Genomic DNA, 22,290 nt, shown 5'->3' with positions numbered 1-22,290 from the left:
TTAAATGGCCGTACATTTAATGAAAGACGCGTGAAACAACAGTATGTGGGGGCAAACGTACTACGTGAGAAGGGCTAGTGAACTGATAGAAGGAGCAAGTGAAAATTAATTGTGTATGGGTGTTTCAAGACTGCTAATCCCGCAGTTTTTCAAGACCAGAAAATCGTTTAATGCCTTGGAAAATTTAACTTTGAAATCCAGCCAATGATGTTAGTCCAAAATGTTCCAAAGCGGTCAATTCAAAGTACTCAAATTTCAAACACACAGCTGGATTCACGAACGTTTGCCTTAGATGTAGGGCGAACACGACACAGCACCAATTCCTTTCACAATGTTTTGTTATGTGTATTTGTACAATGCACAGCGCACTTGTGAGGGTATCCTGGCATGGAAGCAGTAGCTGTGTGGGTAGAGCCAGGGATATGTGAAGAGTCACGTCCTCCGTTTCTCGCGGAATTTAAGAACTGTGGATTAGGCTCTGATGTGCAGGTGTAAGTCGTTCCAGGCTTTAGGAGCGAGGGAGAAGGCACGACTGCTAGATGATGTTCTGCATATGAGTAGCAATCAGGTTGGTAGGTTTGCTGAAGTGTATGTGGCTGTTTAGGGATGTGGGGGCCAATGTCGTGTATGGCTGTGTATGTGTACGTGATGAGTGATTTGTGGATTGAGGGGGAAGTGGATTCTTCTGGTCAGTTGAGAATGGATTCCAGCATAGAGCGCACTGCTGCAGTCTAGCTTGCTGGTGATAAGGGCATGGGTAACGGTTCTGCAAATTTTGGTGGGGAGCCATCTGTAGTGTCCTCACTTGTCTTCATCCTTGAATAAGCTCTGTGGAACTTAGAATGTTTAGTTTCCTGATGTTCTGAATGAGTTCGTTACTCCCTGGTAGCTGATGGATGAGGTGTTTCTTAAATAAACCTCTATTCTACCATTTCATGGTTTCATTTATATTTGTGAACTTTTCATTGGTCGCGCGGGTCATCGAGGAAGAAAAGAAGAGGATTTAAACACCTCAACATCAAGCTAAGTGGAATTAAAGCATTTGAAGTGAATGGAGAAGGAATAATTTTACGAGTAAAAAATTTCAGAAAGTGAGGAAGAACATGAGTTGTGGCAGCAAAAATATGAAGAAGTGAAGTCAAATTGAGAGGGAGAGAAAAAAAAAAAAAAAAAAGACACTTTACCTCCTCCAGCGGCAGTCTGAATCAGTTGGGAAATTAGCGTACTTCTCCAGCGGCAGGTTTCGTCATCGGAGTTGGATGCGTGGTGAGGAGGTAGACGGGGGAGATTTCTGTTGATTTCACTGTTTTTCTTCGTGCCATTGACGTTTGTGGGAGCTGTAGAGTTGCAGGGAATATTCCGAGCGTTGTTGAGTATTGGATCGGAGATCTTGTCCTGTCGGCTCCGTGTCCCAAATGATGACGTATTCGAATTCAGCAAAGGGATTCGGTGGAAAATGTACGTCATGCTGAGCTGACACTCTACGGCGCATCGAACGAATGTTTCTTCTGAGTCTGCGTCTTTGTTAATTTGCATGAGCTGAAGCAGGAAGTAAACTTCGCGGAGAAAGGAATGCGCATTGAATGAGTGTTTCTTCTGAGTCTGCGTCATTAATAACAGGGATGTGGAAATTTTCCAAAAATCTACTTGGCCAGGGGACAAAATGTTACACAAATCTACTTGTCCTGGGAAGGTAACAGCTTGCCCCGCCTATTCCATTAATTACTAAGGGAGGTATGCACGAAGAGAACCTGTACTGCAATTAGTGCAACATACTATGCAATATACATTTCAAGTGCAAGTCCAATTATGCAGTGCATGGTTATGCACTCTTAAAAGCATCTGTTGTAGTGGGTGGTTGTACAGCATGCATGCAGATGTGTCAGTGTGTACTGCACCTAATTATCAACTAATTTGCATGTAGCACATTTTCATGTGAAGAGAAATAGTACCTAAAGGCAGATTGCAGACTGGTAACTGACTACATTTCTTGAAGTGTTTTTGGCACAGACAACACTTTGTCGAAATATGAACCTGTAGAACAGAAGGGTGTTCATCATAGGGCGAACTCATAGCTGTCCAGCTTCAGATGTGATGCTCAGATAAACTTGAGAATGGAAGTAACTGCACTTATTGGCAGAGCTTATGAACGGTTAATGGGGCAGCAAAATCACGTAGCAGATGTGCTGTGGCTCACTGAGGTAGTATCCACATGTACAAATAGACAAGAGGCCGTAATAGGCTGTTACATCAATCTCTCCTTTTTTTAATTCTGGTCAGGTTTAGTGTGTTTATATTATTGTGCACTCACAGCTACATCTCTACATTCTTATCCCACACAAAGAGCATGTGCAGCCCTGGCAGGAGCATTACAGGGTTCTCTCTTGCATATAGCAATGGCAGCAGCTGAGTAAGCTACCCTAACAAGAAAAAGTGCAGCTCACCAATTGATCAAGTTTGTCTCTCTCCGATAAGTAGGAAATGTACCAGCAGTGAAATCTTTATACTCACAGAGCTGGAAAGCAAGCGTTAGACTCACAGCGAAGAGAAGGAGTGTTATGTTGAAAAGACAGTAAATCTAGAAGTGCAGAGCTGAGCATCGAGAAAGAGGCTAGTGAGTAACTGCAACCAATCAAAATGTCATGTCACACCCAGCAAGGACGCCTTGGCTCAGTCACAGTAGAGTTGGAAACACCGTCCTGACCTCCTGGATAGTCAAATGCCATCTTGTGAATGAAGTTGGTTTATTCTTCAGCGGCTTTAGATTAAATAACTTTCCTCTCGTGATATATCGGGTTTGGTGGCTTAGTGAACTAATGCGTCCACTGTAGGGCTCTGTGTTTGACCTATGGTCACAGATTCAAATCCTGATGGGTCCACTCAGCCTTTTATCCTTCTGAGGTAGACAACATGAGTGCCATTGTGTTGGGTAACAATATAAACATCTGTTATTCAGCGCCAAGATAACCTTCTGGGTGAACATGCGCTTTAAAAGTGCACGTTAGATTAAAGTCGGATTTCAGGATTCTTTCCTTTCACCTTTAAAACTGGGAAAGTAACGCTTCAGAATTTGCTTTATCTGTAAAAGGGAAGCGCCTTGCTTGTCATGTGAGCTTGGTGTGGACATTTATTTTTTGCAGTTTTTTTTTATATAGCGCGATCACGACCCAAAGGTATTGGAGTCCTTCTCATGAGCACCAGTTACATTACACAAGGGCATGCTCATTATTTTTTAGGTGTCCTCTGATCGGGGTTTGACCCATACAAGTCAAACAGTTAAGCAAGTAATGAGGTGTGAGAAACATCTTAGGAGGGCGCTTTGAGGAGTAAGAGGCAGGGCCGAGGCGCTTGCAGCACTTGGCTGCAGGCAGCACTCAAGATCCTCACGAGCCAAGCAGTTATTTCAAAATGCGGTTAAACAGACCCATGTTCCCAAAAATAGGAGAAAAGAGAGCATGAAACATGGGCCCCTGAGGGAAAAATAAGGCGAGGGGGAGAGAACTAGACCGATAGTGTTAACTCATGTCACATCGTGTGCAATGTGACAAGCACACTCTATTAGCCCACCAATGAATGAGTGTCTGAGATATATGACTGATTTGGGACACTGGAATTTCAACATCTTTTCGTCTTTACATACTTATGTAACCGCATACAGGACTCACTGTTCATAACCTCAATTCTCATCCAGGCTAAAAGTGACGACTTCGAACAGGAACTTTGCAGATAATGTATTGCAGCTTCTGTCCGAAAGGAAATTAATATAAATCACCACTTTTAAAATCCACCAGCTATTATGGGCAATACGAGGTTAAACAAAATGCTACCGTTTGTTGAAGCTGAGATACTGATCATGGGAATTTCAAATGTTTACTAACGGGTACAATTCTTTAACCCCACATTTAGTATAATATGAGCCATTGCATAGTGGGGCTCCACTTAAAGGACCGTCCGCTCCAAACCCCAAATTAGCGCGCTCTGTTTTCTCTTTTGGAATCTGAACGGAGCACTAGCGAAATGCCGTTTTTTTTTTACCGCAATGCATTGAGCTCTCAGCAGGATGTTTGCCTCTCTTCTTCCCTTCTTGAAGAGAGAGAGAGGATAAAGTTAATTATCTCCTATGCCCCGCCACCTGGTGCCGCAAGGTCACTTGGCATTAATCTCGTAACATTAATGCCACCCTTTCTCCTCACCTGTGTCTCAGGTCGCGCCACTAGCAGCAAGATATTACTGCGACCCTCTTGTGTTAAAATTGAGACTGCTCCCTCGTGGTTCTTCATGTGCACTCCATTATCTTGAGATAGCAATACACCCGATTGCAGAGAATACCGCTTTTTTAGACTGACGTTTGTCACCCAGCCAATCACTGGCTAGAGCCCAGTCATGGGCTGACAGCCAATCACAGGCCTCCAAAGCGTCTCTGGCTGGCGGTCAGGCTTTCTGATTGGCTGCGAGTCCCGGAGAGCCCACAGCCTATATTATGTATGCGGTTTAATGTCTACTTGTCCGTAGGACAAAATAGACATTAAATCTTCTTGCCCGTGGTAAAAAACAACATGGCTCGGGCGTCGGGCGATATGATTCCCCCACCCCTGAATAATTTGCATACTCTGAGCAGGAAGTAAGTTTCGAGGAGAAAGGAGTGTGTATACATGAAGATCGGGGACCGAGGACTTACTGAAGAGGACTGTAAAGTATATTATTTAGCTCCTCTAGTTCTGTATGCATTATAGTGTTAAATAACAGATGTATTGGGCGGTAATTTTCATTGCTCAGTATCTAGATTTAACACATTTTAAAATTAGAGGAAAATATAATTATTTCGTTGTTATATAGTTTGATAGAGCATTGTATTGCTTCCTTATGAGTTTAAGTAAAAAGGTTTGCTTTGTTTATGTTATAATTTTAGGTATATTTGGCTTTTATGACCTCATTTAAGTTTGAAGTTTAAAGAAAGTCATTAGTGAAATTGAAGTTTAAAAACATTGAAAATGCAAAATGTTGCTACTCCGCCATTTTTTCTCTGTGATCCAGGTGAACCCACGGTGAAATGGAGTAAGTGGAAAAAAATATTTGCACATTAACCTAGAGTATGTGGTACTAATTTGAGTGCAGAGAGAAAATGTTCCCTTTTGTTACATTGCTTAAGAGGAGAGGGTCAAGAGGTTTTGGAGAATTTACTGGCTTTATTCACACAGGAACAACGAGGTTTAGATGAATATGAAATATGTTTATTACAGTTAGATAAGCATTGTTTACCTTGTGTGAGCACAATAATGGAGAGATATCATTTTGGAAAAAGGGAGCAAGGAAAGGATAATACTGTTGAAGAATATTTAACTGCTTTAAGAAAATTTGCCTCTACCTGCAAATTTGGTGCAGCTAATGAAGAGCGTTTAAGAGATCAGTTTGTTCTCAAATGTAGAGAGGACAAAATTAGAGAAGAATTGTGGCTAAAGGATGAGCCACCTTTAGAAGAAGGTATAGCGAAAAAAGTGGAGCATATGTTAAAATGTGTGAATGAGTTAAAGGGTGACAAAGTTAAAAGTCAAACAGTAGTTGAAGAAGTGAAAGAAAATGTTTGTCAAGTTAAAGATGTAAAGGTTCCTGTGAAAGAGTTGGGTAAAGAAGATTCATCATGTGGTACAATAGTATGTTTTCGGCGTGGAAAATCAGGACACAAGGCGAACTCAACGTCTTGTCCTGCTTTGAGCTTTCCGTGTCACTGTTTTGGGAAGAAGGGACATTTTGTGAATTTTTGTAAGTCAAAAGAGAAGAAATAGATTAATAAAGAGATAAAAGAGGTTATATGTCAAGTAAAGGAAAAGAGATGTAACGATCATCCAGTTGGTAAAGTTAAGATTGATGGTATAGTAATAGATATGAAATGTAATTCTTGTTCACATATTTCAATTATTTCAAAGGCAATTTATGAAAAATGGTTTCAAATGAAGAACAAGTTATTTAAAATGGATGTGAATCCAGGTGGGTATGGTGGATCTCCAATTAGCATGCTGGGTTATTTTAATGCTTGTATTGAAAAGGAAAAGAAAATGGTACTTGGGAAAATTAATGTTTCGAAGGTTGGTGATTGTTTAATTGGATGGCCACATCAACGCTTATTAGGGGTAATGTTAAATCCTAATTCTAATCCGCAAGTTCAGATTCAAGAGGTAAAATCTGACAGTATCTCTTTTGTAAATGAATTTCCTCTTTTTTTCAGATCAGAATTGGGGTGTCTCAAAGGTTGCAAGCATTGTATAAGGTTAAAGAAAAATGCTGTTCTAGTCATCGCTAAAGTAAGAAGGAATCCCATGGCTGTACAGGATAAAGTTGAACAGGAATTAAAGAAATTACAAACACAGGGTATCATTACTTCTGTGGAAGCATCAGAATGGTTGGCACCGGTTGTTGTCGCCAACAAACCCAATGGTGACATCAGATTATGTTGTGATTTGAGGTCACTCAACAAGAAGGCAATTGTGGATAAATTTCCACTACCAAATATTGATGAATTGTTATCTTCTTTGGGTGATGCAAAGGTTTTTACAACGTTTGATCTTTCTCCGGCTTATCATCAGATTGAGCTGACGCATGAGTCACAAGACCGGACGGCTTTTATCACTCCCATGGGTGCATTTAAGTATAAAAGAATTCCGTTTGGTCTTGTGTCTGCTGCATCGGTTTTTCAGAGGGTAATGGCTTATATTTAAAAAGGGATAAAATTGGTAAAATGTTATCAAGATGATTTGCTTATTTTGGGAAATAATCAAGTAGAACATGACAAGACTCCGAGATTAGTTTTAAGAAGATTGGAGTGTGCTGGTCTTACTTTAAAATTTGAGAAATGCAAGTTTTCAGTAATTGAAGTTAACTATTTAGGGCATTGCATTTCGGCTTTAGGTGTGACCCCAAAAAAGGATCTGGTGGATACTATACAAAATTTAGCGTCCCCTAAGAACAAGGAAGAGATTGTATCTTTTTTAGGAATGGTTGAATAATATGGGAAATTTGTTCAAAATGTAGCTAGTAAATCAAGTAATTTGAGAAACTTACTGGGAAAGAATAGGAGTTCATTTGGTCAGAAGACTGCCAAAAGGAATTTGAAGATATCAAAAAGGATTTGGTTAATGCTCTCAATCTACAAGCATTTATTCCCAAGGAAGAGACTTTTGTAGTGACTGATGCGAGCTCTAAGGGTTTAGGGGCCATTTTGAAATAGAATAGAGGTGGAAAAGAAAAACTCATTGCTTGTGCTTACAGAAGTTTAAGGGGTGCAGAATTAAACTATTCTGTGATAGGAAAATAAGCTTTGGCCATTTTTTGGGCTCTTAGGAAATGTAAACATTTTCTGTGGGGCCTAGAATTTAAAGTTTGCTCGGATCATAAACCTTTAAATGAAATTTTTACAATAAAGGGTTTGGATTTTATCTCTTCACGGATAAGAAAGTGGGGCATTGGCTTGCAAGAATTTAATTTTAGTGTTGAATACATTCCTGGTGTAGATAGTATGTCTGCAGATTGTCTTTCACGTTTGGTATGTGATGTCACTGAAGGAGGTTGCGAGGAAGAAATTTTAGAGGATGAGGTTAAGGTTTGTGAAGTCACTTCTGGTGTCATACTGGAGGAGGAGTGGAAAGAAGGTATCAGAAATGATAATAAAATTTCTAAGGTTATTGGTTTAATCTTAAATATTTCCAATCTTGACAACTCTTTGCCCAAGGTTTGGCATTTAGTTGTAAAGGAATTATCTGTTGAGAATGGGATTCTGTTAAGAGGTTCAAAACGGATTCCTCCAAATTCCTTAAGGAAAAGATTAGTTGAAGAAGCTCTTCAGGGTCATTTGGGCATTGTTAAAACTAAGGAAAGAATTTGTAGTTCATTTTGGTGGCCAGGTATGGATCTGGAAGTTTAAAGGGAGGTGAGGGAGTGTTTACAATGCAAATTAAGTGATAAGATTCTCACTTCTCTGACTTTCCCATTGTTGTGTTGTAATTTACCGAATGGTCCATGGGAAGATGTTGCTATTAACATTGTGGGTCCGCTTTCTGGAGAGCATCGTACTCCTTATCTTTTGGTTTTGATTGATCTATATTCAAGATGGGTTGAAATATCCTCTGTCTCAGAAGTCCCATCTTCCTGTGTAATTTCTTTTCTTAAAGAGATTTTCAGGAGAGAAGGGTTTCCTAAAAGTCCATTATCTGATAATGGACCACAGTTTTGCTCTAGTATGATGTCAGAATTGTTGGTATCTTGTGGTATTATACATAATAAATCCTCTGTTTATCATCCTGAAACCAATGGAACCGTAGAAAGGTTTAATAGGGTAATAAAGGAAAATATTCAACTTTCAAGGGTAAATTCTTTGAATTGGAAGGAAGAATTACAGAAGTGTGTTTTAGCTCATAGATTTTCTCCTCATATGTCGACTAAAAAGACCTCTTTTGAATTATTTAAAGGTAGAACTCCTAACACAAGTTTATGTCCAGGTTGGATGTTTTGGGGTAAAGGTATTAAAAATAACAGTATTGGTGATTGGAGACTTCGAGAAGAAAGACTTCAATTTAAAAACAAATTGAATTTTGATGAAAGGAAGAGGGTAAAAAAGAGGTACAGTAAAAGTTGGTGATGTTGTACGGGTCAAGGCTCCTGTTGGAGCTTTATCTTGGTTTAAATATTCCGCTCCCATGCATGTCATTAAGTGTTTTAAGAATTCTGTAAAATTGTGAGAATGAATTTCAATTGTGTTGCTATTCTTACAGAAAGTACTTTAAATGGGAATTTTGAGAAAGGTATGACTTTTTGTTCTAATGATTCTGGCAATTCACAAGTCAGGAGTAGTATTCGGAAAAGAAAAACTGTTTATTTGGAAGACTTATGTAAGCTAAAGATGTGTATGTTTTTGTACAACCATTTATTTTCCTGCATTCTGTAATTGACTTTTCTTGCATTTTGTTCTTTATTTTTCTTAGATTTTAGTTATGTACTTTTGTTATAAGAAAGAAGATGTGTAGTGTCCTCACTGGTCTTCATCCTTGAATAAGATCTGTGGAACTTAGAATATTTAGTTTACGGATGTTCTGAATGAGTCAGTTACTCCCGGGTAGCTGATGGATGAGGTGTTTCTTAATAAACCTCTATTCTACCATTTCATCGTTTCATTTATATTTGTGAACTTTCCACCATCTGAAAATGTTCTTGAGCATCCACTATGTGCAAGCAGAAGATGGAGACTGCATGCACTTCGCTGTTTAAGGTAAGTTAGTTGTTGATTACCATTCTGAGGTTCTTTGCATGTGTTGCCGGTAGGAGTATGGGTCAGAGTTTGGCAGGCCACCAGGTGGCATCTTGGAGCAATGTGTTTTTGCTGATAATTAACTCCATGGCTGCTAAGGCAATTCCCCTCCTGTGCTGGGAATTGCTATTTTATATTGTTTTATGACGAGCTGGGCTCGTCATCAGTGTATGAGGAGGCTACACCATGACGAGCCCAGCTCGTCATGAGTGTGGAAGGGGTTAATACTAGAATACCAGAATAGCTTGTAGCCTTATTATCTGAAACACAAAGCTTGTTATAGTGGCTGAAAATAGGGCAAGCCCCGATGAGCATTAACACTACCTGACTGTTACTACCTTGTCAATGAAACAAAAATAGCAACTGTAACAGGAAAAGCAAAATGCAGGGAGAGCATAAAAGTACAACACAGATATGTATAAGCAGAGTGAACCGGGACCAAAGCATTTGAAATGAGATTAGGTAAACGTGGATTGTTGGTAAATTTGACAATCATAGCAAATTCAGTGCTACTGAAATTAACCCATCACACAAAAAAAACATGCATATGGGTTTGCTTAATTTGCAGTCGTTTAAAAAGTGTTCAATAATTTGATGTATTCTTCACAAAACTTGGTTCAAATATACTTCAGTTCAGAACAGCCATAAAGAAAACAAAAACTTTTTCAGCTACCATTGTGGCGTAGATGAAATTATACAACTTTACCATTGTTGTAGCTCTTCCAGGCACCGAATGCATCACTTTGTTTGCTCATGCCATACCTTTAATTTCAGTTACTACAAAACTTGTGGGTAGCTTGTAATTTTGCTGGGTACGCTTCCCTGCCATTAAAAGATTTTGAAAATAACAAAAATCCTTCTCTAAAAACGCGTTTTAAATTTTTAATTAAAGTAGAGATTTTACCTGTGAATAGAGTCTGTAAAGGTAAATATGTATATAAACGCTCAAGACTTGCTGGACAGGAGGCAAATCTAAAATGTGTACTGAAAGGTAAGGTGTTTACTAAATAGGAAAAACGAGCCAAAATACAAATCTGCCTGAACAAAGACGGCTGCCCCAAGTTGTTTGACAGTCAGTGCCAAAGAGCAGCCATATTAAGGCCAAGCTTGCAGCCTAAGTCCTGAAAAACATTTAATTAAGATGTCTGCAGTGAAAAACAATAAGAAGAAATTATTGTTGTATGTACAGAATGCATATATGAACTGAATGTGAGAGGATTGTGTACTTTGCAGGTTTGAAATACCCAGCTTTCATTGCAATTCGAGCACTCTAAAAAACTTAGAATAAAAAAAAAAAAAAGTCATAGTGAGAGAATAATCTGAATGCACCACCTACACAACTTTAAAATGTATATAGCCAGACCCAAAATTCTTGTGATTTTGAGAACTAAAATAGAAGCATTACACAAAACCAGTTTCTAATCAAGTGATTCCATGAAGAAAACAGACCTCATTAAGGAGGTACACTGCATATCTATTTTACAATAAATGCAGAACATTCATTAAAAAAAGGCCAGACCTATGGCTTTGCCATTGAAGTTTTAAAATAATTTTTACATTTGTTTTTAAACGACGTCAAAGCACTGGCTAGAAGTTTTACTGAAGTATAAACAAGTTTTAGTCATATGACACAAGGTGGTAAAGGACACTAACCACCACACATACATCCCACTAATTATAGACTGCCACAGAACACTAAAGTAATGGTCTAAAAAAATAAGCTAAATGTTGCTACATGCACTCTAAGCAAACCTACAGGGTGCTTTCTTCACATTTTAATCCGATTCATGATAGGTGGCTATTCCAATTCAAGGTCTTTCTGTTTGAGATCAACCTACTTCATTAAGGTCTAGTGATAATTGCATTCTTCGGCAAAGGCACCACATCTACATAATTCCTAGCCTAGTCAACTGGTTCATTACAATGGAAACCCGGCAAGAATGAGCAGTGGATGTTCTTCAAATGTCAACTGGTACACACACCATTGTGAATTATTGATCAGTTTGGTGAAATCAAAACACCAATTGAAAGACTTAACATTCAGGAAGGTTGGATCATATGACGTAAAAGTGTTTCAGAGGGCAAATTAGTTTGTTCATCCCAGTTTATATCCTCTTGACAAGCATGGTAAAACTCTCCAGCCCAACTACTGCATTACATATGCTAGCAGAAGGAAAATCATAATTGGTCAACCCTTGGAGTATCCTCCGCTGCAGTTATTAATGATTACAAATGCAACATGCATGGTTTGAGGATTCCACTTGATCTCCCTGTCAGGCACGGCTTTGTGTACGTAGCAAGATTGGAGTATTTTTAACAGAGTAGAAAAGCCAACCATCCTGTAAAAAGATCACGTTACATGACCAGCTACAGTTATCCAATGTGAAACCTACCAATGCCGACCCAGTTAACTAACAAAGGTGCATTTCTAACCATAGCATCACATCTCTACAAACCCATGGAGACCATTAGAAATTGAAAACTTTGAACTGCTTGGAGGCAAATAATTGACTGATGCGAAAACAATGGGCGATTTCTAAACAATAATATAAATTGCAGGTAGAAATGAACAAAAACAGATATTTGATATAGACAACCAGCATAATAGCATATAACCAATGGGAGCAAAGGGACGACTATGAGTAAGTATGGGCGAAATTACCTAATTCGCGATACGCGAATTCGTGCGAAAGCGAATTCGCGGTCCACAAAATCCACGGATGTGCGAACTTGCAGATTTTTTTATTTTTGCGTGGTCGCTGGTTTTTTTTCCAGCGCAGCTACCGCGAACATACCCATGCGGTCGTTTTTGGGAGCGGCCATCTTGTTCGCGGGAGGAAAACTCAGCAAACTCAGAATCAAGGTAGTCAACGCAGCGTGCGCAAGACTATATTTTTGAAGTGCGAACAAGCAAAAAAAATGTGCGAATTGTTTGACAATTTCGCGGACCGCAAAATTGCCAAAAATCCACAAATTCCGCGAGTGGAACAAATTTTCAGCCCATGCTTAACTAGGAGTCAAAACTCAAGACTTATGAGAGTGGACCCTCAGAAACAGTTTAGAATGAGAAGGTGAGTTCTAGGAGATTATCCAATGGACAAATTAAACCAGTCTGAGATCTTTCCTTAGCTCTCCAGCGGAATTCAGTGGTGCCTGCCTGCTTCTTTCACCCTAGTGGTCTGCTCATTATGTCTCCACAGAGGAATTCTAGTAATGCCCTTTATATGGCTTAGTATATTGCTCATCTGGCTTTCTACTGGTTTGATTCTCCTTCCCTTTTGGGTGAAAAAATATCAGGCCTCAACTACTTAGTTGCCCTTTACTCCTCTGTTTAACTATTTTGCACCTGCACTGTAGGAGACAAATCCAGGGTACACAAATTTATCAGTATTAGCTCTTTCCATACCACGGTTTGTGCATGCCCCACATAACTACAAAGATTTGCCTATTTCAATAAAGATCAGCTTATTAAGAGTAATGACCTGTTTGCAAGAACCTCTGTCTGGGTGCTAAAATGCATTTTCCTGCATTTGTATATATTAAAATATCTTGCGCGCAACAGGAAGTTGCATTCTCAAGTGGTAGACATTGTTATCAATCATGAATAGTCGGAGAAATAAGCCTTTGCTCTTTTGAAGGAAAAAAAACGTCTGCCATCATTATGACAGCAGCTCCGATGGAAGAGTCAATGGCATCATATCAACACAAGGGGTTCCATAGCAAGTGATGTTGTTCTCAAGCAGATCAAATAGCTGATGTCAATGTTCTTCAGTGTTCTCTAGCAAGTATGAAACCAGACTATAATGCATACAGTAATTACAAAAGCTGTCCTAAAAGTAAATAAATTATCTGGAAACAAAATAGTTTTTTATACTGCTGCTGCCCAAATGTATAGATGTCAGCTTGGCAGAAAAGTATGTTCACAGCAAGCCTAGTAAATCCTGCATTTGCAAATTGAAGTTCAAGCACCCACAGTCATTACCAAGAATTGAACAGAGTGTGCTCTGATGGAAGTAAGGAAGACTCTAAGGACGCTACAGTATCAGCTGCGGACTATGTTTTTGTTCAAAAATATTTCCTATTCCACACTATTGTCAGTAAGAAAGGGAATGACAAAATATGCATCCCAAATGTGTTCGTACAACTAGAAATAGCAGACAAATGGATTTAAAACTATCAGAATATAAGCCAGAACGTATCAAACGTCAACATTATTCACAAACAATGATGGACCTACATGATCAAGAGCTTCAATTATTTTCCCAAGCGCCAACCAAAATGGTTTTTCTTTTTAGTTTTGGGCTAGGCTCTGTCAAAGTTAGGAGGAAACCTCGTGCTGCGTCTTTGCTACGATACCTTAGCAGGGAGTCCATCAACCGTCGAAGCTGCTGCTACTGGGGAGTAAAGACCTTAAGGACTGTATATTGCTGAGGCTAAATCAATCTTTGAGGAATCTGCTAAACAATACTGATCACAATCAGAGTGCCTGTGTACAATGGAGGCCAATGCAGAAATCAATATCAAATGGAGACACCCATTCCATACAAAACAATGCACCTCCATCCCTTTTCCCAGCCAGCTTCATTAAATAGGTTATGGAGGTGAAGGTGTTTAATCAAAGTGGTTCATGGAGAGCATGGTTTCTCAATGCCATGATCACAAGACAGAGGTAGCTCCTCCAACACCGCTTGACAATATTTAGGTGATTAAATATCCAGAAGTGATAGGAGTAAGAGAAATGGCTGGGTTGCACTTCTTCTCCGCATCAACTGTCCAGTCCTAATCAAGGGGACATCTGACAGGGTGGGAGGTGTTACACATGCCCAGTGTGCATGGATGGTCTGGTGACAGGTTGCATATACATAAAGGCAGTCTGGATTTAAGAACTATATAATAGATATATACACATATATATATATACACATATATATATATATATACACATATATATATATATATATATATATATACACATATATATATATATCTCTCCAGGCTGGCAGGAGGGTATTTTTCCATAATAGGACACAGGTGTTTAACAAAATCACCTTGTAGCACAGACATCTTTCAATCAATCAATCGTCGAATTTATATAGCGCACTACTTACCCAGAGGGTCTCAAAACGCTGGGGCAGGGGGAGGGGGAGAGGGGGGGGGGGGGTCTGTCACTGCTCGAACAGCCAGGTCTTGAGTTGCTTCCTGAAGGCGAGGTGGTCCTGGGTCAGGCGAAGGTGGGTGGGGAGGGAGTTCCAAGTCTTGGCGGCGAGGTAGGAGAAGGACCGTCCCCCTGTGGTGGTTCTACGGATGCGGGGGACGGCGGCGAGGGTGTGGCTGGTCAAGCGAAGCTGGCGTTTGGGAGCGTAGAAGTTGAGGCGGCTGTTGAGGTATCCTGGGCCTTGGCTGTGTAGGGCTTTGTGTGCGTGGGTGAGGAGACGGAAGGTGATTCTTTTGTTGACCGGGAGCCAGTGCAGATCTCTCAGGTGTCCGGAGATGTGGCTGCGACGGGGGATGTCCAGGATGAGTCGTGCTGAGGCGTTCTGGATCCGCTGGAGTCTCTTCTGGAGTTTGGCGGTGGTTCCGGCGTAGAGGGTGTTGCCGTAGTCCAGACGGCTGGTGATGAGGGCCTGGGTGACCGTCTTCCTGGTCTCGGTGGGGATCCACCGGAAGATCTTGCGTAGCATGCGCAGAATGTTGAAGCACGACAAGGAGACGGCGTTGACTTGTCTGGTCATGGAGAGGGAGGAGTCCAGGATGAAGCCCAGGTTTCGTGCGTGGTCTGTTGGTTTGGGTGCGCTGCCTAAGGCGGGGGGCCACCAGGAGTCGTCCCAGGCGGAGGGTGAGGATCCCAGGATGAGGACTTCCGTCTTGTCCGAGTTCAGTTTCAGGCGGCTGTTCTTCATCCATTCGGCTACCTCTTTCATCCCTTTATGAAGGTTGGCTCTGGCGGTGGCGGGGTCGTTGGTAAGGGAGAGGATCAGCTGGGTGTCGTCGGCGTAGGAGATGATGTTGAGGTTGTGCTGGTGTGCGATGTCTGCGAGTGGGCTCATGTAGATGTTGAAGAGGGTTGGGCTGAGCGAGGAGCCCTGAGGGACGCCGCAGATGACTTCGGTGGCTTCAGATCTGAACGGGGGGAGGCGGACTCTCGGTGTCCTCCCGGCGAGGAAGGAGATGATCCACTCCAGTGCCTTCTCCTGGACTCTGACGTTGCTGAGGCGTTGTACTAGGGTACGATGGCAGACAGGTTTCGAAGGCCGCGGAGAGGTCTAGGAGGATGAGGGCCGCAGTTTCTCCGTTGTCGAGCAGCGCTCGGATGTTATCGGTGACTGCGATCAGGGCGGTCTCGGTGCTGTGGTTGGCCCGGAAGCCAGACTGCGAGGGGTCGAGGGATCCGCTCGTCTCGAGGAAGGCGGCCAGCTGCTTGTTGACGGTCTTCTCGATGACTTTTGCAGGAAACGGGAGCGGCGAGATGGGGCGGTAGTTCTTGAAATCGGTGGGGTCAGCCGATGGTTTCTTGAGTAGAGCGCTGAGTTCGGCGGGCTTCCAGCTCTCCGGGAAGGTAGCGGTATCGAAGGAGGTGTTGATGATGTCCCGCAGGTGGGGTGCGATGACAGCGTCGGCCTTGTTGAAGACGTGGTGAGGGCAGGGGTCGGTCGGAGATCCGGAGTGGATGGAGTTCATCGTGCGGACGGTGTCTTCGGTGCTGATCGGAGTCCAGGCGCGGAGGGTGGTGGTGGGGGGCGGTGGTTCGGTCGTGGCGTTCGTCGGTTGGGTGCTGAAGCTGTTGTGTATGTCCGCGATCTTGTTGTGGAAGAAGGAGGCGAGGGAGTTGCAGAGGTCTTGCGAAGGGGTGATGTCGTTGTTTCCAGCGTTGGGGTTGGAGAGCTCTTTGACGATGTTGAAGAGTTCTTTGCTGTTGTGTGCGTTGTTGTCCAGTCGTTCCTTGAATGCAGTTTTCTTGGTCCCGCGGATGAGTTGGTGGTGTTTTCGGGTGGCGAGCTTGAGGGCAGTCATGTTGTCCGGAGTTGGGACTCTGCGCCAGGTTCTCTCGAGGGCTCGGCAGTTCTTCTTGGAGCTCTTGAGTTAGTCGGTGAACCATGGGGCTTTCTTGCTGCCGGGTCTGCTAGGCAGGGTCCTCAGGGGGGCGAGCTCGTCTGCGCAGTCGCTGATCCACTTCGTGAGGTTGGTGGCCGCCTGGCTAGGGTTCGTTGTGCTGGTGGGAGGGTTCATGCTCAGGGAGGACGCGAGCTGTGATCTTGTTCCAGTTCCTGCGTGCAACCTGTTGCTGGTGGTGGTGGATCGTGGTCCTTGCGAAGCTGAAGTGGACGCAGCTGTGGTCCGTCCAGTGGAGTCCGGTGGCGTGGCTGAAGGCGATGTCCTTGCTGGATGCGAAGACGGGGTCGAGTGTGTGTCCGGCGTAGTGGGTGGGGGTTGTCACCAGTTGCTTGAGTCCCAGGTTGGCGAGGTTGTCCAGCAGGGTGGTGGTGTTGCGGTCGTTGTTGTTCTCCAGGTGGAAGTTGAGGTCCCCGAGGAGGATGTAGTCAGCGGAGCAGAGGGCGTGTGGGCTGATGAAGTCGGCGATGTCTTCGCTGAACTGTGTGCATTGTCCAGGGGGTCTGTAGATGAGACATAACTGCTGGATCTTTGCATCCAGCAGTTATGTCTCATGGGAATAGTTAAAAAAGTTGGTGCGTCAGTGTGTCCCCCAGGACATCCACAGGATGGATGGACATTTGGACCCCTTCACCACACAAAAAAAAAAAAACATAGGCAGATGTGAGATCTTGACTTCCCTTTCAAATACAGGGCAGGTTGCTGCCAGTATGTAAAGTAAAAGGCAGACCAGCAGCTTCCAACAGCCTGTCCAAATGTCACTACTGTTCTGCCGACAGTGTATGTACAAGTGTATAACTGCCCTTCGGACAGTGCATTCATTGTTGTAAGGTACACTGACCCAATCTCTGTTCGGCACATGCTGTTCAAGGGGTACGAATGCAGACCAAGGCAGTGTGCCCCATCTGTACCTGGCTTAGCTGCTCCTCAGAGGAATTAAGTGTCTGTTCTCACTCCATTGTGAAAATGTTCTGCTATCCCTATGCAAACAGGGCGAGATCCGACTTGGGCAATATTATCAGGGACGAAAGGCAGGACCTTTAAGCAGCAGTTGTTTGTAGTTCAGAATCCCCGTTTTGAAACTTCAAAATTAAACGTTAGTGGCAAACGCTGCAGAAACTCCACTTAGCTTTTGATATCATACAAAAATGAATAAATGATTTATTAACCATGCTACACTGTTCTTCAGGAAAGCATTTCTCTGTACTTCTGTTACTCAAGAGCTTCAGGAACAGGAGGTAAGAAAACTACCAACTTTGACGGCAGGCAAAAGACGTGCGAGTTCCCCTTTCTTGGGAATATTCAAGTGGTTTAATAAGAAAATGTGTTTAAACATTGAAGTGTTACTTTAAATGTCCACTTTAATAGTGGGAAAAGGAGCATTATATGACGTTGTTTAGCCCTGTGTCAAAGGAAAATAGTAAGCACTAGCAAAAGGATTCATTATGCCTCCCACCTAGCAACTGTGCTTTATTACCACTGTGTGAGACTGCAGCATTCCAGGGATGTTGTACCTACAAGGAAGAGGGCTTTTTGAAAAAAATATTTTCGATCTAGTAAAAGAAGTTAAATATTTTCTGCCAGGGCGCCTTCGGAAAGCTACCATTCAAATGAACGCAATTGAACAAAAAAAATTGTAACAAAGCAACAAAGGTGCTCAATATGAAAGTGGCAAATTAGTATTCATGAAAGACAAAATATATGAATCCCTTGTGAGAGGTTGTATTACATCACATTCATAACAGGAAGACCATTTCACTGCTAATTAACCCCAAGTGATCACAACCGATCACTGGAGCTGCAAGCTGCAGTTCCACTAAACGTTTCGTCTCAAAAGTTGATATTTTAGTGGCTTTTCTTTTTATTAATGCTTGCTGCACAAATAAGTTTTCTATCAGGAGAGCCATTGCAAACCTAACAGGAGGGTTTCAATTTTACTATTACGCTCAATGAACAACCTTTTAAAACAGAAAACTGTAAAACGTCTTTTTAATAGGCATGCTTATAAGCACACAGGAGTCAAACTGGAATGATAGGCATTAGGTCTACTGGCTAGGTCAATCCTTTTTGCCAATTTTGTGCAGCTGCGAAAAAAAACGAGAAAAAAAAAAACACATGGTGTGGCTATCATCGCCGGATGTGTCATTCTATAGGCGTGGTTATGATGTATGCATATACACATCTATCACCAGGCACGTGCACACCTACAGAAAAATGTGGGTGAGCTTTTCTTTATCTACCCAAGCTGCTACTTACATTGGTAAATTGAAAAAAACATTAAAAGGGTAAATGCACAAATACGCTTTGCATCATGTGGCATGCCCAGCAGCAAATGGCAGCTGCCAGCCCATCCAAAAAAACAAAGTAAGAAAAATGCACCTGTCTAATGTGCGTCTGGGGAGATAGGGACGGGCGTAGGCTTGGGTAACACAGAGGAGAGATAAAAAAAAAAGGAGAAATGTGGGGCTAAGAAACAGGCACCAATGGGGTTTTATTCTTGCGTGGTAGATGAAATGCCTCGAACAAACTATCAGCACTCTTCTGGATATTAACATTATTGCAAGGGGAAAAAAACTTCTAATTGCTATAAGGGAAATGAAGACCACACATATTGCCAAGAGGAATGAGGTCCAGAGCACAATAATTACAAGTACAAAATAAAAAACTTTGACAAAATGGTCTTAAGACATTCAGCCGAAGGTGCCAAAGGGCTCAGCTGTATGTGCAAGTATAGAGACTAGGCTAAAACCTTCCACGGATTCGTTCCTGCATTCCTTTTCTACAATGGAGACTCACAATTCAAATAGTTCTACAGGTTTCTTTTGTACCATCGCTCTTCAAAAAGGTATTTGTTGCAAGCGGATTCTAGTTTGCCTTTCATGAAATGGTCAATTCAAAACACATTTCCAGTAATTCGTCATTACTAACATGAACTAGTGAAATAATGTGTCTGCATTTCACAGACTACACTTACCTTGTGAGAGTAATGAGGATCCATAATTCTTGCTAAACCAAAGTCGCCAATTTTCACCACCAGATCTTCAGTATTTATGAAAAGATTAGCTGGTTTCAGATCACGGTGCAGAACATTTGCTGAATGGATATACTTGAGCCCACGTAACAACTGATACATGAAAAGCCTGGCATGTTCCTCTCGTAAGGGACCTTGCTCTAGCAATTTAGCCATATCTGTCTCCATATACTCTTGAACAATGTAAACTGAGTTCAGCTCTGTAAGGGAGTTCACGTCATCAGTCAACTGACTTCCGTTGGGACCAAGAATTTCAAACACTTTCACAATATTATCATGGTCAAGTCTCCTGATGATTTTGATCTCCCGTAGAGCATGCTTAACACTCTGCGGGTCTGTGAGAATTATTTTTTTGACTGCCACACGTTTGTCACAGTCATTGTCAACAGCTGAAAAAACGAGGCCATTTCCACCATAGCCAAGGGGTTTTAAGTCCATATATCGAGAGCCCAAATCAAAACCATGAATGTTCATAAGACTTTCAAATTTTTCAGCCATTTTGAAATTTTTCGTTTCAAATTGTAAAACTTCGGTATAGGCTTGGGGATACTCTTCAGCAGTTATTTTAGAACTTCATGAAACACAGGTAAAACTAATTTATATGCAAGATGGTTTCCAAATATTCTCATTGCTTTTTTTATCCAGACAAGCTTCAAGTTTCCCATTAACGAGCACTCCAAAGCTCAAACTGTACCTCGCAGCAATTACAGTACTCGTCGTTAATAAAAATGTGCAGCATCTTTGAAGTTATCATCAAGGAGAAAAATCATAGGAAATGAAACGGAATGAAATGACATACTGTATTCTGCACCAGAGGACAAAACGAGTTAACATCTAACAAAAACGTGAATAAATATAAACACAGACTTTCTCAACATCCTCCTCCCAGTGCAGATACATTCAGTGTTGGACTGGTCCTGAGCAGCGGCATTCTATGGAGCTGGTAAACACTATGGATGTACGTTCCTCCTTGTCCTATTTTTTTTTCTTTTTCAATAGGAAGTTATGATGGCACTTGATTTACTGAAGATACCTTAGGTCAATGATCAGGTGGCTCCAGCTCACCACAATCACAATCAAAGCTACTATCCATTTTATTCCTTGGCTACCTAAAACAAGAACAAAAAAAAGTTGTGGTTACAATCGTGTTTAGTTAATAACTTGTGCAGTACAACATTAACTGAATTTAGAAAACAATAATGCAAACAAACGCAGGAACCAACATTTGCTGCAGCCCTAGGCCCATTACATATTGCAACTGACAATGTCCTACCCAGGTGTTATTTACTAAGCATAGAGGGAATTACGAATGGATGGGATGGGGAGGAATGGAGGTTTAGGCTAATCTCTATATTTCCATAGGCAGGGCGAAAGATGGGGAGCAAGAAATTAAGTTTCCTTCAGAAACTGAAAACGTTCTTGAGAGAAGAACACTAGGGACTTGTGGGCCGATGTGAAGGGGATGAATAGGGACGCTTTCCGCTATGGAGGGAATCAGGCCTAAAGGCTTACATAAATAAGCCGGCAAACAGAATAAGCAAACTGATCTCAGTTCTATTGAGTGAAACACCTTCACGTTTGTAAAGCACAACAACTGCCTCCAGAGGCAACTCAGCGCTAACACCACAAAAAAACAGAATAAACCTGGTCCATCCAGCAAAACACTTAAGACTGCGTGAACAGCCATTTTCAGAACCTTTCTGAAAGTAGAAAGGTTGGCAGCATGCTTTAGAGCGAATGGAAGATTGTTCCATGCCTTTGCTCCGAGAACAGATATAGATCTGACCCCCACCATAGTCTGTAACCTGAACTATGGGATAGCTAGAAGATCATCACAGGCAGATCTCAGCGTTCTCAGTGGTCGATATCGGAACGGAATTTGGATCAGGTTGGATAATAGGCACAATAGGAGTTTAAATACCGATCTCGCTGCAGCATTTTGTACCATCAGAAACTACTGGATCACAATTAGGCAGACCAAAAGAAGACAAGTGCAATAGTCAAGCCTTGAGGTGATCAGGGTATGAACAACAGACTTCCTTGCTGAAAAAGGTAGAAATTCAGCAAACGTTTTAATAGACTTTAACACTCAAAAAATACCCCCCCCCCCCTCCGACATGGTAATTACATGGGGGTAAAAAGACACATCATTATCAAACTTGAATTGTCACAGGTTTTGCGCAGACTCATCAGAATCATTTATTATGAAACGATTTTTAGCACGATCCTTGCTAACTGCCTGGCAAAAGGTTTAGAAAGTTATAGCTACTCCCACGCCGCCGTCCTTTTTCTTTACTTTGACACACCTACATGAATCTTGACATACTAACAGAAAGCTAAACACGCCAATTTTCAAAAACACCAACTGCCACCAAAGTTACAAGCAAAAACAACACCTTTTAAATATTGTTAAAAATAATTTTTCCCCTCAAAACTATTGTGCAAAATTCTGTGCACTGCCCTCTCACCCACTATTATCCTAACAAGTCTTGGCCAGCTTCCAAACTCCCTTAGAAACATATTTTCCCTTCATGAAATTTTAGAGTTCAAGACAGTGGAAAAAAAATTGTAAATTGAAGCTTTTCACCAATTACATCTCTTGAACATGCAAACTTAATTGATAGAATTTGAGAGTTTCAAACTTAAATGGAATGTATGACAATGCGAGCCATGTATATGCAGGGTAAGTAAAAACATATCGACACACACTCTGAAAAACAAAGGGTAGAGGGATGTAACAGTTAAGTGAAAATGTTAGTTAAAATATACTGTTTTAAATTAATCAAACAACTGAAATGCACCATTTTAGTTAACACAAGTAACTATTTCTTGCCCCCTCGCTATGCACAGTGTT

General features: G+C 41.6%; 1 protein-coding gene and 1 long non-coding RNA gene across 3 annotated transcripts in view; both read right to left on the bottom strand.

Annotated features, from left to right (window-relative positions):
- The window catches only part of MAPK6 (mitogen-activated protein kinase 6), a 117,385-nt gene that overhangs the window by 83,867 nt on the left and 11,228 nt on the right, over positions 1–22,290 (bottom strand). For both annotated transcript variants that reach the window (XM_086958301.1, XM_086958302.1), the window contains exon 2: positions 19,380–20,545. In XM_086958301.1, coding sequence (XP_086814427.1) covers positions 19,380–19,934 — 555 coding nt within the window. In that variant the 5' untranslated portion in view covers positions 19,935–20,545. The remainder of the gene's footprint in view (positions 1–19,379; positions 20,546–22,290) is intronic.
- LOC147733743 (uncharacterized) lies at positions 6,757–13,873 on the bottom strand. Its single transcript, XR_015308540.1, has 2 exons — positions 9,524–13,873; positions 6,757–9,378 (listed from the first exon to the last, which is right to left on the bottom strand). It is a non-coding gene; the product is annotated as an uncharacterized LOC147733743 (long non-coding RNA).

This window comes from Lissotriton vulgaris, chromosome 2_1, assembly GCF_964263255.1.
Source record: "Lissotriton vulgaris chromosome 2_1, aLisVul1.2, whole genome shotgun sequence".
Lineage (NCBI taxonomy): Eukaryota > Metazoa > Chordata > Amphibia > Caudata > Salamandridae > Lissotriton > Lissotriton vulgaris.
The sequence above is the reverse complement of the archived record's forward strand: the minus strand, read 5'-3'. Positions and strand labels throughout refer to the sequence as shown.